The sequence below is a fragment of the Platichthys flesus genome, chromosome 8, assembly GCF_949316205.1.
Source record: "Platichthys flesus chromosome 8, fPlaFle2.1, whole genome shotgun sequence".
In the NCBI taxonomy this organism is placed as follows: Eukaryota; Metazoa; Chordata; class Actinopteri; order Pleuronectiformes; family Pleuronectidae; genus Platichthys; species Platichthys flesus.
Window position 1 is genome coordinate 25,427,924 of NC_084952.1, and position 15,900 is coordinate 25,443,823.

Sequence of the window (15,900 nt, forward strand, 5' to 3'; positions counted from 1 at the left end):
TATTCCACTCTTCTGATGTTTCTTCTCCCAAGTGTCTAGAACTTCCTGCGTCTCGATCTGTGGTCATCTCCCCCCGCACAGCTTCATCGGACGCTCTCCCGAGTTCCCCCATGTTATCTAGACCTCAAGGAGGTCTTCAAGAAGACACGGGCTACCTCCTTACCACCTCATCGACCTTATGACTGCGCCATTGACCTCTATTCCTTGTCTTCACCGGAGGTAAAAACTATGACAGAATATATTGACTCCTCCCTGGCAGCAGGACTCATTCGGCCATCCTCCTCTCCTGCTGGAGCTGGGTTCTTCTTTGTGTCCAAGAAAGATAAAACGCTCCGCCCATGTATTGATTATCGGGGATTAAATGAGATTACAATCAAGAATCGATATCCTCTTCCCCTCATCTCCTCTGCGTTTGAGGTTTTAAGGAACGCTAAGGTCTTCACCAAGCTGGACCTGAGGAACGCCTATCACTTGGTGAGGATAAGAGAAGGGGATGAGTGGAAGACAGCCTTAAATACCCCAAGTGGTCACTACGAGTACCTAGTAATGCCATTTAGTTTATCTAGTGCGCCAGCGGTATTCCAGGCGTTGGTTAACGACGTGCTTCGTGATATGTTGAACCAATATGTCTTTGTTTATTTAGACGATATCCTCATCTTCTCTCCAGATGAGGACACTCATGTCCAGCATGTTCACAAGGTTCTCCAGCGTCTTCTCACCAATCAACTTTTTGTTAAGGCAGAGAAAGCGAATTTCACGTGTCCTCTGTCGCTTTCCTAGGGTTCATCGTCTCTCAAGACAACATCCAGATGGATCCGGCGAAGGTTAGCGCAGTGACTGAGTGGGCTACTTCCACTTCTCGCAAACATCTCCAACGCTTTCTGGGTTTTGCAAATTTTTACAGACGTTTCATTAGGAACTTTAGCACTATTTCATCTCCTTTGCATAAATTGACCTCCTCGAACAAAAAGTTTCAGTGGTCATTACCGGCTGAGAGAGCCTTTCAGAAATTAAAAGAGCGATTTACTACTGCTCCGATCCTCATGCTCCCGGACCCTAATCTTCAGTTCGTGGTTGAAGTGAATGCCTCAGACGTAGGAGTCGGGGCCATACTCTCGCAAAGATCAGAAGTGGACAAGAAGCTCCATCCCTGCGCTTTTCTGTCTCGGAAACTTTCGCCCGCTGAGCGAAATTATGATGTGGGGAATAGGGAGTTACTAGCTATTAAAGTGGCTCTGGAAGAATGGCGCCATTGGTTGGAGGGGGCAGAACAGCCGTTCTTGGTTTTGACTGATCAAAACCAAGAACGGTTGCCTCCTTCAAAAGGTAACACCACTATTTTAACAGTTGTTGATAGATTCTCGAAGATGGTTCATTTTATTCCCTTGCCCAAGCTGCCTTCGGCCAAAGAGACAGCAGAGGCTGTTCTGTTGCATGTTTTTCGAATTCATGGATTTCCGAAGGATGTGGTGTCAGACCGGGGTCCACAGTTTGTTTCACAGTTCTGAAAGGCGTTCTGTTCCCTCCTCGGTGCCACAGTCAGTCTCTCCTCCGGATACCATCCCCAGTCAAACGGTCAGGCGGAGCGGATGAACCAGGAGTTAGAGACTGGACTACGATGCCTGGTCTCCCAAAACCCGGCCACCTGGAGCAATCATCTCATCTGGGTTGAGTATGCACACAACACATTACCCAGTGCATCTACCGGCCTTTCTCCATTTCAGTGTGCCTATGGCTACCAACCTCCACTGTTCCCCGACTTAGAGAAGGAGGTCAATGTCCCCTCTGCCCAGAGGTTCGTCCATCGGTGCCGTAGGATCTGGAGTGGGGTCCGGGAGGCCCTTCTAAGAGGCTCCGTCTGTACAAAGGGGGCGGCGGACATACGACGGACCCTTGCACCCACATACCAAACAGGCAATAGAGTCTGGCTGTCTACTTGTGACATTCCCCTACGTGTGGAGTCCCGCAAGTTGGCTCCACGGTTTATTGGTCCGTTCCCCATCTCCAGGATTATCAACCCTGCTGCAGTGCGACTCCAGCTGCCCAGTTCTATGAGGGTGCATCCCACCTTTCACGTGTCCCGGATCAAGCCTGCATTGGAGAGCCCGTTGGTTCCTCCCACCAAGCCCCCTCCTCCTCCCAGGATCATCGATGGAGGGCCGGTGTACACGGTCAAACGCCTCTTGGCAGTTCGCCGCCGCGGTCGCCAGTACTTGGTAGACTGGAAGGGGTACGGTCCTGAAGAGAGGAAATTGGTGTCTACAAAGAACATTGTCGATCCGGACCTCATTCTAGACTTCCACCATCTACATCCTGACCAGCCTGGGACGTCCAGTGCTGTCCCTAGGAGGGGGGGTACTGTTATGTCCAGCCCTGATTATTAAGTTAAGTTGGCTGGATATTTATAACTTATTCTTCTGTTTTGTGTTGTTATTGTTTACTCACCTCTCCTCTCGTTTCAGATTCCTCACTCCCTCCCTCGTGTGTGTGTTCCACCTGGGTGATTGTCAGCTCCTCCCTGATTGTTTGCACCTGGTCCTCATCACCCGGTGTATTTAGTCTGTGTGTTCCTGTGTTGCGTTGCCAGTTCGTCTTTGTTACTCCATGTTCCTAGCATTCCAGCATTTACTCCTGATAGCCTTCCTGTTACCGATCACTGCCTGCTTAAGGAGGTACGTCTCTGCATTTTTTCGCTGCCGGATACTCTGCCTTGTGATCGACTGCCTGCCCGTGTACCGACCTTGGACCGTAACTATCACGAACTCTGTCGGTGTCTGCTCCCTGCTGGATTAACGGATTACTAACTCTGCCGCTGCCTGCCTCCGGTTGGATTATTGTATCCGTGTTTGGACTGCCTTAACTTGTACTGCCATTCAACAGTAAAGTTGATTAACTGCACCTCCTTGTGTCTCCGAGTCGTGCGATTGGATCCACACACTAGTCTACACCCCTTACATTAACAAGGTGGGACATCCTCTGCTCTTAAACCTTCAACAAGAGTAAGAAAACCTCAGAGAGCCACATGTGAGGGATCCCTCTCCCAACACGGACAGAAGTGCAATATATGTCAAGTGTAATGGAGAACATCAGAAAGATCAGGGTATTTGCAGCATTGGTTGGAATAAACAGGGTGTAGCATAATGTAAGGTACATTTTTAAAATCAGTAATGATTCAGGCCATCCTTACTGGGGAGACAAAAGCATTTTGGGTTTTTACATATAGCGAGTGCTTTTTGCTGCCAGACACCAGGTTAAACTGAGTGCTCTGTGGTTTAAGTAACCCAAACTTTTGATGCAATCGTCAGTCTGTAAATCATTGCCCAGGGACAGCTCCCTGCAGGTAGTGGGGTTGAATCCAATCACATCAGCAGTAGCACAACTGCATGGTCAAAAGGTAAGATGGTAGACTTGTAGGGAATAAACCTACCCTGTGGATTGCTGTGGCTTTCAGGAATACACCAGCCGTTTGAGGTCCAGCTGGTATTTCACAGCTGTCCAATGATGTACATTCCTTCCATTGTCGTTAAAATTCTCTCTTAATACCTTTCCTTTCCCAAATCACAAGCTCTTCACTGTGCTCTTCTTTCACTACAAAGCTATAGCCTGGCACCTGCAGACAGTGTGGCCCATATCGAAATACAGAAACAGGGCACAGCTAATATGAAAGCACGATTTCCTTCCCATCTGCAGAGATTGTTAAAATGGGATGGCTAGAAGCAAAAAGAAGAAAATAAGAAATAAAAATGTCCAGTTCCTATTTTGTTTTCAATAATTAATATGCAGATATATTAAATGATTCATTGGTCAGTCTATACATTGACAAATTACAGTGAATCTTTATCCCATAGCCTAAAGGGCCTTTTTGAAATTGTTAATCTCTTTTTAATTGAAAACATTCAATACCCAAATCATTTTTTTGTTGTTGTGTTCGTCTGTTGTTCGACAGTAGAAATTTTAATCATATTCCTGTAACAGTTCATGTTCTCATGTATGGTTAGTAGAGATGAGCCGGATACTCGGCTGAAACGAGTATCCGGTACGGATAAAGCACTTTTGCAGAGCACGATTATTATACGAGTAATACGAGTCATTATCTGTGCTCGGACTGAATGAAAATCCTCACACAGCGTCACAGCGCTCCTCCCCTTCACACACCGCTCTGCTCACTCACTCACAGAACAGCTCTCCGTCTCTCTCAGTCACTCAGGTTCGCAGGTCTTTTCGGTTAACGTTTAGGGTTTCTTCAGCTTGAAGTTTGTTTTTATTTCAGTTTGTACTTACTTATTAACCAGTAGAGTTCTGTTAAACGTGGGATCGTTCAGACGTGGTGCTGGTAGAAAGCAACTCGCGTTGCGTCTCTGCCTGTCGGAGATTTTTTTTTTTTTACAGTTTTTTTTTTTTACTTCACGCATTAAGTGTCTGACTACTCTCTAGCGTCTGGCTACGCTCTCTCACTCTCTCTCTCTCTCTCCCTCTCTCTGCCAGTCGTTGGAGTTTTTTTTTTTTTTAAACCGTCAGTTGGCGCTTACCAGTTTTATTTTACTTCACGCACTGAGTGTCTGACACATTCTAGGTAGTAGTGGTATAAAAAATATTACAAATTAAGCTACACACACACACACACTCCCCCTCTCTCTCTATGTCTCTCTCTTACTCACTCAAACACACACTCACACACACACACACACACACACACACACTCCCGGGTTAAATCACACCCACTTCCGGGTTAGGCCCCGCCCACTCCGAGTACGGATACGGATACAGATAATTTATATGGTTAACAGATACAGATACAGATAATGCTGTAGTCGCTCATCCCTAATGGTTAGTGTTTCATTAATTACACATAGTGAACCATGGTGAGAGACAATGCAGATAATTAAGAGATGAATTAAAATTAAAAAGCAAAAACACATTTCACAACTCATGTGTAGTGCACTATGCTTTATTCATATCCCTTTCTGTCTTAGAAGTCTGTTAATCACCGAAGGTTTCAGTTCACACTGTTCTTTTTATCTGACGTCACATAAAACAGATTTACCTCACTGATCCCTCCCTCCTACCTCTCTTAATTATCTGAATATTTAACATATTTTAACAGTCATGCTGTTAAAAGGTCCTACAAGGAACTTTTCATTCCGACCTCTGTGGACAAATGCAGTAGTGTTTCCACTGTTACCTGTTGTTTAAACCTCGGTCAAGACAGCACATGCATTTGGTTTGGAAACTGAAAGAGCGATTCCTGGGTTTATTTCCAAAGTTATTATGGCCGAATGGAACATCCCGCCTGAGACAATACCAAGTCACTCAATGAATAGGGGTTAAAGCTGGCTGGAATATCAAACCACACAATTACACACAGCTATCGTAATTCCCATTCTGATCTCATCCATCTTGTTTGTAAGGGACCTGAATTTGGAGAGGAACCTACTCTGGAGCGCTGGTCTGTACATTTAAGCCTTTAGGTTAGAGAAAAGCCTGGCTCTCCTCTCCCTCTTCCGTTTCTTCTCCCTCCAGCATCCAGCCTGACTGCCATAAATAGTTGCTCTGACTTCGCTGGTGATCTGTCCCAGAGACAGACATTGAGAATAGATTTCATAAAAAGCCAATTTTCTATTTAGCTGTTGTTGGTCAAAAAGAGACAGCAATTTTAAAATAAGACAGTTTCATAACCAGGGCTTTAATGTCTACATTGGTATGATTTTTAGTACTTAAACTTAACAAAAGTATATAGATCAAAACTACAGATACATCTGTTAAAAAAAATGGACCTTTCAACTTTAAGGAGTCTGCTGATGGTGGAATTTTATTCCTGGATTTAACATCATTATTATGTCACATCAGGATAAATGGCATTGCTAGTTACCTCTCAGCATGGTTTAGGCACACATCAGCACATTGGAGACCTGAATTGCGAATGTTAGCATATAGACAAACCATATCCAAGCAGAATGGAGGATGAAGATGGATGAGCGGCAGAGAGAAGGATGGACCGAGGTGGAAAAGTTGAGTTGAAGAGTGCCAGCAGGAAACAAAGAAAGAATCAGACAGATCTTTAAAGGGATAGTTCACACAAAATTCACTCAGTATCTAACCACTATGCTGCTGGAGGGATGGGGGAAGTGTTTGAGTCCACAAAACATTTGACCCACATATTTCAGATAGTCCGTCAGATTAAGAACTGGCCACACCAAAGGGAACTTATCTGCAAATTTTTCTGCAGGCTCCGATACAAAACAGGGACTTAAAGCCCTGCTGCCAAACATCACAAACTCCACAGCAGACCCTGAAGTGACCATCTCTGCCAGCAGGCCTTTTGATAACACGTCAAGGGTCCTGGCCAACATTTGGTCTGCTCCTGAGTCAAGGGTAGAGATGTGAATCTTCACTAGCCTCACAATTCGATTCAATTAGATTCACCGGACAACGATCCAATGCCTCTAAATGTATCATATTGTATATTGATACAATCAGTCTGAACTCAATTTTATTTGGTATTATAGACTGTTAATGCTATTTACACAACAGTGTTTTCAATTCTAAAATCAGACTACAACTATTTAGTTATTTTGATGCTGTCCACAAGGATTTGACGTTCATTCAGTTTAGACATGTGCTGCAACTAAGACTAAAAATGAGGAAGAATTGATTATAGAGAGGCGGTGGACTAGTGGTAGAAACTTGGACTATGGGTAGAAAAGGTCTCTGGTTCGACTCCACGGAGAAACAACAAAAAGACGAACCTGGATTGATCTGTCCAAAATCCAAGAGGATTCTCCCTACCCTCTCTAGTGCCCCTGAGCAAGGCACCTTACTCCCCCAACATCTGCTCCCCGGGCGCCGTACATGGCTGCTCACTGCTCTGTGTGTCCTGCACCAGATGGGTCAAAAGCAGAGATAAAATTTCCCTACCTGCATGTGTTTGGGACTAATAAATGCATCTTAATCTAATTTTATAGCATTTTGGTGTTTAAATGAGTGTCAAATAAATTAAAGAGCAAATCAAACAAATGTTAAGTAAACGTCAATTACTTTACAGGTCCAAATAACTTCTGAGTAGTCTTGGTCCTCCTTATTCTCGAAGTGTACAGTGAGTACAGGCAAGCGGGGGTGTCTGGAAGGAGGACACTGTCATGTAATCATGTTAACGTGGAGCAGGAACTTAAAAGAAGTTTTCCAACATCTTCAGGAATCAATACATTTTTTATTTGTTATTTCTATAATGTATTTTTTATATTTGATGATAGATAGAGTGACAGATAGATAGGAAAAAATATGAGTGTGCGAGTAATGTATTTCTAACATAAAAGCCATTTCTCTCTGTGTTCCTTTACCCAAGATGATGAAAATTTTACAAAACCCTGTGAATATCTACCCTATTTCTGGCTTTAGTCATTGCTCTGCAAGAATAATATTCTCAACAGGCTGGCAGCTATAGTAATGGGAAATGGCTGCAGGAGCTGCACCGCCATCCTTCCACTCATGTGTAGTACATAATGGGACGCCTCCACCTGTATTCAGCCCATAATTCGTTAACCCATAGTTAGTTGATACAATTTGCACCACTACAGTGATCTGTCCAATCTTGTTGGTCAGTGACAAATGAGGCAACCATTAATGGATTTTACATGAATATAGCTGTGCTCTCCTTGATATCAGACCCTGCTTTGGAAGATTACACTATTAGTCTATGGTGATGAGATCACTGCTGGGGCAGGCAGTTTAATAGGAAGGGGGACATTATAGACAGAGTGGATTAAATAAAGGGGCGGGAACGGGTGCAGATAGTTGTCACTGATGCCCTCCAATAATCACTGTGGTTCAATAAGGTAATTCTGTTGGTTGAATACATTTGGCCTTGACAAACCCATACAAGTCAACGATGTCGTAAACGACCTTAAAGGACATAGACTAAATATCTCTGGAACGATGCATGCTAGAGACTACATTTTTATTATCAGAAGGTGGCGTTATGCGGTTCCAATAAGGGCTCTGTGGCTTTCTAACTGGGCATGTGTATGGTAGCTCTGATCTCAAATACAGTGCAATTGAATAACATGATATTGAGCCTATCCTGGTATAAATACATTGTTGTAGTAGTAGTAGTGTGATGTGTCCCTCTGTCTCATTGCAGATAGAAACTGCTATGAGACATGACAAAACAGTTTGTTATAAACAGGACGGGAGGCTGACAATTCCAAAAATAGACTATTTATTCAATAAAAATACTGATTGAACAGTAAATAGTGTAGATGGGAGCGACACAGTGACAAGGTTGGACATTTGCAACTTGCAACTTGTTTGGATAACTAGCACTCACTTGACATAGATGGCAGATATAAAAAGGGGGAAGAACCTAAAGGTTCAGGAACCAATTCAAGTTAAAATCTCATGTGTAAAATAATCACTGTACACTTTAAGAATCCTAACACAGGTGTATTTGCACAAGTGGATTATCACAGCAATCGATATTATAACAAAGTAATAGAGGAGGGTCTCTCTTTTAAGAGACCAATAACTTACAAATATTTATGCCATTACACCAGGATTGCACAGTACCCGTCAACAATATTACACATTGCCCATTTAACCAAGAGCAAAATAAAATAAAACAAGGAAACCAGAAATCACATGTGTGAACCAGAAAGAAAAAAAGAGGCCTAATAATGTTAATGAAACCCAAATGGTTGAAAAAACTGACAGTGGATATCCTGCCTTAAGGCAGCACTATAAAACACACATATCATGTAAGGTCACAAGGTTGTTAAACAAGGTTATAAAAATATATAAAAACGAGACCCACACTGTCCTTATTGTCTTGATCACAAATGGTAAACCAGGCAGAATAAAATATACACTCAATGTCACAGCTACACTGTAAAACCTAACAGTACATCTTACTTAATGAAGTAAGTTACAATAACTTAATTCTCAAAAAAAGTTGAGACCACTAATATCAATAATTTAACAGAACTCAAAAGTAAATTATTGAAGTAAAAACTTAGTTATTTTGAGTTCGATTAAATTCGAGAGAATTTTGAGTACTGCTGACATGAAAAAAAAAATTTCAATGACTCATTTTCTTTAAGTTGATTTTATACTATTACAAAAAATGCAATTCCCATGGGCTGCTTCCTATGTCTTAGGATTTTAAATTGTATTTTTGTTTTTTTTTATAAATCATCATATTTTGTATAAGTATGCATCCAGATCATCTTTAATAATCCTCCAAAGTGGAACCTAAGTGAGGATGTTAATTACATAACGTACAAGCAGGTATTTTTAACAACTTGATTGACAGAAAATGAATTGCCAACTAATATTATACGTGATTCATTGTGTATCATATGTACATTTGACATTTTATATAAACATTTGAAATATATATATATATAATATTGTTTTAATTTCCTTGTCTTATAAATCTTTTAATATTTTGAAGTGTCGAAGGATGAGGCGAGGTGGGGTCAACTTCTGTTTGTGATTTCTAAACGATTTTCCAGCCCGAATCATTATCGTATTTTATAGTCCGGAAATAAAAGCACGGCTCCTTTATATACAGTCTATGCTCTCCGCGCAAGTAAACGTCAAGACTCTAAGTTATTAGTCCGTTCATTTTCCGCTCCTGCAACAATAAAACCTTGTTAAAATAAATGACTAGACTCAGTCAACAGAAACGCGAGAGTGCTTTTACTCTGAAACGGGCACAGGAAGAAGTGAGTGGTTTAAGCTGATGATCTGGCGCTGACTATGACCTGGCGCTGACTACCGTAACCCTAACCTGCCGTTCACCTGCTGTCACACGGTACCGACGGAGACGGAGGGCTTCGAACCGATCAGCGCGAAGTTTGCACTTGGCACCGGCGTGTTTTAAAAGATCGGCACGAAGAGTTTTTTGCTGGACAGACTTGAGACTTACTTACAAGTTTCAGCGTCAGACTTACTGACGGAGAACCCCGTGACGATAGTCCCCCACGCACGGTAACTTTGTTCTGTTATTGCTTTTATTACTCTTCATGTCTTGGATTTAGAAATATACAAGAAAAATGTCTGACGCTTAAACTTGCTAATGAGTTCAGTAAACGGCGCTAGCTTGAAGCCTCTCAATACCCGCTTTTGAAAACCATGTGGAAATGTAAATTGTGTGATTTTTCTACTGCCCTACGAATACGGTTATTGAGACATTACAGACTGAATCATGGCCAGTATTCCACAATTTCACCGTTACCATGCCTGTATAAGAACTGTTTGTGTACATTTAGTACTTTTAATTCACTAAAGGTACATTTGTCAAGATTACATTCAGAGAAAAAAGTGGTAGGTGAAGACGGTCACGATTTGAGTATTCAGAGGGCATTTCATTGCCCTGTGTGTGACTTTAAGCAACCATTTGTTGACAGGGACATGTTTATACACCTAAGGGGGCATTTAAGACGGAAAGAAATAGTGCCATGTCCTTTCAGGGCCTGCACGTTTAAAACAAATGTTTACTCCACATTTAATGCCCACAAATCCAGAGAACACCAACATGTGTCAGACTACGATGTAGGAGTTGTGGTGCAAACTGTTTTTAATGTTTGTCAGTATAGTGACATTGAACAGGATCCAGTTCAGTTTTTAGATGAAAATGAAACTGCCACTGTGTCAGACAGAAGCAATGAAGGGTTAGCAGAGCAGTTACAGTACAACCTGGCTGCCATCTTCTAGAAAATGCAAACCATTCTCCATGTATCACAGAGGGCAACACAGGAAGTCATTGAGCATATAGATCAGTTGTTTTCACTTTCAGAACCTGTTATCAGAAAATCGGTAACAAAGATATTAGAAAAACATAACTGCTCTGTTACTGAAACACTTGCAAATGACATTGTGCAGGCAGTTTCCGAGAGTAATGTTTTGCAAAAATCAGTTACATCTGAAGGACCACTGTCCACAGCTAAGAGACGGAAATCATATTATGAGGAGAAGTTTCCATTTGTTAGGCCTGTACAGTACCATATTGAGTCGTCCCAGCATACCTTTATGTATGTGCCCATTCTCACATCTTTGCAGCAGCTGTTGAAAAAACCCGATGTACTTGAGAAAGTCAAAGAAACTACTGCACAGTTGCCTGGGCATTATTCATCATACTGTGATGGCTCCTACTACAAGGAAAATCTGCTTCTTTCTGATGAGGGTCAGAAATTATCAATAATTCTCTATGTTGATGATTTTGAAATTGCAAACCCTCTAGGAACATCAAAAAAAATACACAAAGTCTGTGCAGTTTATTGGACATTAGCTAACTTACCAGTAAAGTACCGCTCAGCCCTCCACATTATTCAACTGGCTCTATTGTGCAATTCAAATGATGTAAGGAAGTTTGGATATGCAAAAACATTTGCACCCCTCTTGAGTGACCTAAAAACTCTTGAAGAAGCTGGTGTCTACATTGAAACATTTGGTGACTGCCTCAAAGGCACAGTCTTCTCTGTTGTGGCTGATAACCTTGCTGCCCATGGGCTAGCTGGTTTCAGTGAGAGTTTCAGGTCTACATATTTCTGCAGGTTTTGTCTTGCCACCCAGACAGAATTGCAATTGTCAGATGCAGTTTCTGGTGGTTTTGAGTTGAGAACCAAAGATCTGCATGATAACCATGTTCAACAAATACAGAACAATGACAATGGAGACAATTGCGGTGTAAAAAGCAGTTGTGTTCTCTCTGACCATCTCTCTTATTTCCATCCTGTCACTGGATTTCCACCTGACATCCTCCATGACCTGTTTGAGGGTGTGGTTCCTGTGGAGTTGGCACATTGTTTGAAAGGTTTGATCACAAAAAAATACTTCACTTTGGAAGAGTTGAATAGGGCAATACTGTCCTTTCCCTTACAACATTCTGACAAGGTTGACCGCCCTCACCCGATTCCTCAAACTTTTGCTAAAAGAGGAACAGTTGGGGGGAATGGGCATGAGAATCACACTCTGATTCGATTGCTTCCTATTCTCATTGGCTCCAGAGTCCCAGAAGGGGAAAAATTATGGGAAGTGCTAATGGACTTAAAAGATATTGTTGAGCTTGCTATGTCTCATAATTTCAGTGATGATACTATTCAGTACTTGGCATGTAAGATTTCAGATCACAGGCAGCTGCTTCAGGAAGTCCTTCCTAACTTACGATTACGCCCAAAGCATCATTACATAGAGCATTATCCTCATCTCATTAAGTGCTTTGGTCCTCTGGTGCATCTCTGGACAATGAGATTTGAGGGGAAGCACAAAGTTTTCAAGAAAATTATTCATGACACTCATAACTACAAAAATGTGTTGAAAACTTTGGCAGAGAGACACCAAAACATGATGGCATTCTATTTGGCATCTCCAAGGTTTTTCAAGCCACAAGTACAAACTTCAAAAGTGGAGTCTATCTATATTGAGTCATTGCCTACTGATACACATGCATTAATATCGAACATCACAGACAGCAGCAGTGTATACGGCACAAAACAGGTAACCATTGAAGGCACAACTTTTGTGGTGAGCATGTTCGTTTGCACTGGAACGTATGCTGCATTGCCTGAGTTTAAAGAGATCAGAAACATATTATTAATCAGAAATCACATCTTCTTTCTTCTGAAAGACTATGAGACCGGGTATATTGAACATTTACGGTCTTATGAGCTAACACATCATAAAAGCATGGAGGGCCATACAGTGAAATCTGTGTGTCAGCTAACTGATCCAATGCCACATATTGCCTACAAAGTTTCAGGCAAACTAATTCTGACAAGTAAACATTTCATTCCAGTATCTGAGTAGAGGAGTAGCACAACGGCAAGCAGCCTTCCTCATCCATTTTTCCGGTAAGGTACTATGTGTTGAAGTATATCATTACTGTATAATGGTTAGTTATATTTGTGAATACGTTGAGTGTATTAGCATACACTTAAGATTGCATTGTTCCAATTATACCATGCTCTGTTGTAAAATATTTAACCAGTCCATGCCTATTTAAAGGGAATTTTCAATATTTTGGGAAAGTTAAATTGAAGAGCAGCAAAAAAGTGAGCCGCTAATGTACAGATTATAGCCTGCACCTGAAGTAACTATTTGCGTTTTGTGTTACAGGTCTTCCTTATACAGTGAGAATGGATCCAAATGCCGTCCTAAAACTAAGGGTCATCCTAGACGATATAAATGCTGAAAGGCTTATTTTGCCCTCTCGTTCTGAGACTGTAAACGCCCTCATATTGGAGGTAAAAAACAAGCTGAACTTGGCATATGACTTTCGCCTTCAGTTCCAAGACCCAGACTTTGACAATGCTCTCTGTAATTTAGTTAACATAGAGGACCTCCCATCCAAGGCAACCATTAACATAGTTAGATTGGTTGATTTACATGTTAGTTCAACCAGCACAGATGACACAGTGTTCCTGTCTGACAACACATATTCACAAGAGCGTCTTTTTCCATGGCCAGAGATATTTGTCATTCCAACATTCTCATATGAGGTGGAGTATGCTCTAAGAGAGGGCAACTCTGCATATGTGCAGGAAGGAAAAGCTCTTCGTTTGCTCAGGGATCAAAAACACAACATATTGGATTCAATGGCTGCAGAAATGTATAAACATAAAGCATATCCCAGTACCAAAGAGATCGTGAAGGCTGCTGAGGCTCTGGTGAGCAAACACCCCTGTTTGAAAGAAACTGGTTCCAAAACGGGGTGCGAGGGTTGGAAGAACAGTTTGCGCTTCAAGATGGGCAACTACAGGTCAAAACTGAGCAGGGCTGGCATAAAGGAAGTGGCTGTGAATTCAGGAAAGCGCAGCAGGACCAATCCAGAGGGTGAGCCATCCAGGGCCAACATCAAAAGACCCAAAAGAGGGGAAGTCAACTTCCTCCCTAATTATCCACAGGGAGAAAGTAAGGACACAATGGATACCATGAGGCTTGAGATGGTGGAGCAGTTCAAGAGGACATCGGTTGAAAGAGACGCGGTTCTCATCCACCAACACATGCAGCGTACCTTTGCACTAAGGCGCGAAGAAATTGTGAATTCAGGTCCTCCCATTGCTGAACTTAAAGACCGATGGCCTGCACTCTTTTCTGAAGCCCAAGTGAGTAAACAATTAAAAAAAGAGCAATTAATTGACAAAACACTACTTGATCTAGAAAAATGAGCTTGAGTTGTTTAATATAATATGTCTATGTGTCTTTCCTATGCTGTTTTCCATGCAGCTCTACACTGAATTCCACAGGATCACCAACACAAATCTGCCACATTCCTTCTATGCTGCCCTTGACAAGTATACACCACTGCTGCTACAGCTTTACAAAAAGAAGAAAACCGGAAGTTTTGCAGAGAAGATGGAAGAGGTTATTATGGCATATAATGATCAGGTAAAATGTTTTTTGCGTATTACATAATGTTTAATGTGAACAGGATGGACATCCATATATGCATAACCTGTGTATGTTTGTTCAACAGGACAAGAAAAACATCACTGCAGCTCGAATGACAGCCCTAGCCGTCCTACCCCTCTACTTAAAGGAGGATTCATCAGAGGTCTTCAAAACTTGCAAGGTATGTTTGCCCTCACTATATGAACAACTCAAAGGTAATGGTCCACACAGCAATCATATTATATGGTTTGTAAAAGTACACTCAACCACTCTGGACATGTATTCCCTTTTCAGGATGAGATGGAGGCAACCCAGCAGGGAGCAGTGGCTCTGGTTGCAGTGGTGGATGAAGCAGAGGTGCCTGCAGGAGTTCCCTTTGACACTCACCATGTATCGATCATCCTCGAAGATCAAGTTGTTATGTCTAGCAGATCTTGGACTGATTCACTTGTAATTTTGTTTGGACTGATATATGCTCTACATTTGAGGTACCCTGAGAAGCTCAGTGGCTTCTTTGAGTTCATCCAGGTGGTCATGTTAAATCTTGATGATGGGAGAAAGCAGCTCAAAGCTAAGTTGCAGTCCTTAAGAAATGAGCTGGAGTAGGTTGTAAGTAGCTAATAATGTTGAATGTCAGCATCGTTTTGCCAAAATAAAAATAATATATATAATAATAATATATAATATAAATAATATATGTATATAAAGTAAACTACGGCACATCTGATTTTTGTGTTTAAAAAAGATCCTATTCTTGGATTGTTTCTGTGATGTTCTCAGTTCTCTTCGTTACCACATGGAAATATTTTTTATTTATATTGATATTATTTTTATATGAGCCTCATTTCATTCATTTCATCAACAGCTTCATTGTAAAACAATATTGCCACGGAGTCCAAGGGAATCCAAATGTTGACGTTAAAATGTTTTCTTTTGTCAGGTATTGACACTTTGGGTGAACTATACCTTTAAAACCCTCGTGTTGTCTTTGGGTCGGATGACCCAGAGTGTGTGTTTGTGTGTGTGTGTGTGTGTGTGCATGCATGCGTGTGATTGTGTCTATTGCCTACGTGTGCGTCTTAATATACTGGGGAAAGCAAGGACAACACGAGGGTTAAACTGTTTACTTCAAATGTGCCCTGCTTTATGTTGTACAGTTCATCGTTATGGGCACAAGAATGTGCTTGGTCTGCTGTAGCCTTTAAGTTGCATTGAAATGTGAACAACAAAATAAATTGCTCAAAGTGAGTCATGTGGGTGTTTTTATTTTGAGTTAATAGAGTTTAAAATGTTGAAGGCAATCAGTTTCATCAAATGAACTGAGTAGCCATAATAAAGTTTTAAGTTATCACAACTTAAATGTAATCATTTTCTTAAATGGAAGACAACTAAGTAAATTGAACTTAAGTGGAAACCTTTGTATAAATAAGGTTCATTTAAGTTAGTCTTACTTAATTCACTTACATTCTGTCAACACATTATAAATAAGTTTGTGTAAATACTGCATATGAGTAT

General features: G+C 41.4%; 1 protein-coding gene across 7 annotated transcripts; it reads left to right on the top strand.

Moving 5' to 3' along the window:
* The first annotated feature begins 9,747 nt into the window (after positions 1-9,747).
* On the top strand, positions 9,748-15,633 carry LOC133959031 (sterile alpha motif domain-containing protein 3-like). Of its 7 annotated transcripts, none has more exons than XM_062394104.1 (6): positions 9,748-11,809; positions 12,791-12,845; positions 13,111-14,099; positions 14,221-14,382; positions 14,471-14,566; positions 14,680-15,633. In XM_062394104.1, exons 3-6 carry the CDS (start codon positions 13,131-13,133, stop codon positions 14,989-14,991), a joined length of 1,539 nt encoding a protein of 512 aa, XP_062250088.1. In that variant the 5' UTR covers positions 9,748-11,809; positions 12,791-12,845; positions 13,111-13,130; the 3' UTR covers positions 14,992-15,633. The 7 variants fall into 5 exon arrangements, 5 of the variants coding, with proteins under 5 accessions (XP_062250088.1, XP_062250089.1, XP_062250086.1 ...); XM_062394105.1 differs by having other exon boundaries at positions 9,748-9,984; XR_009921762.1 differs by having other exon boundaries at positions 9,748-12,845.
* Positions 15,634-15,900: the final 267 nt, after the last annotated feature.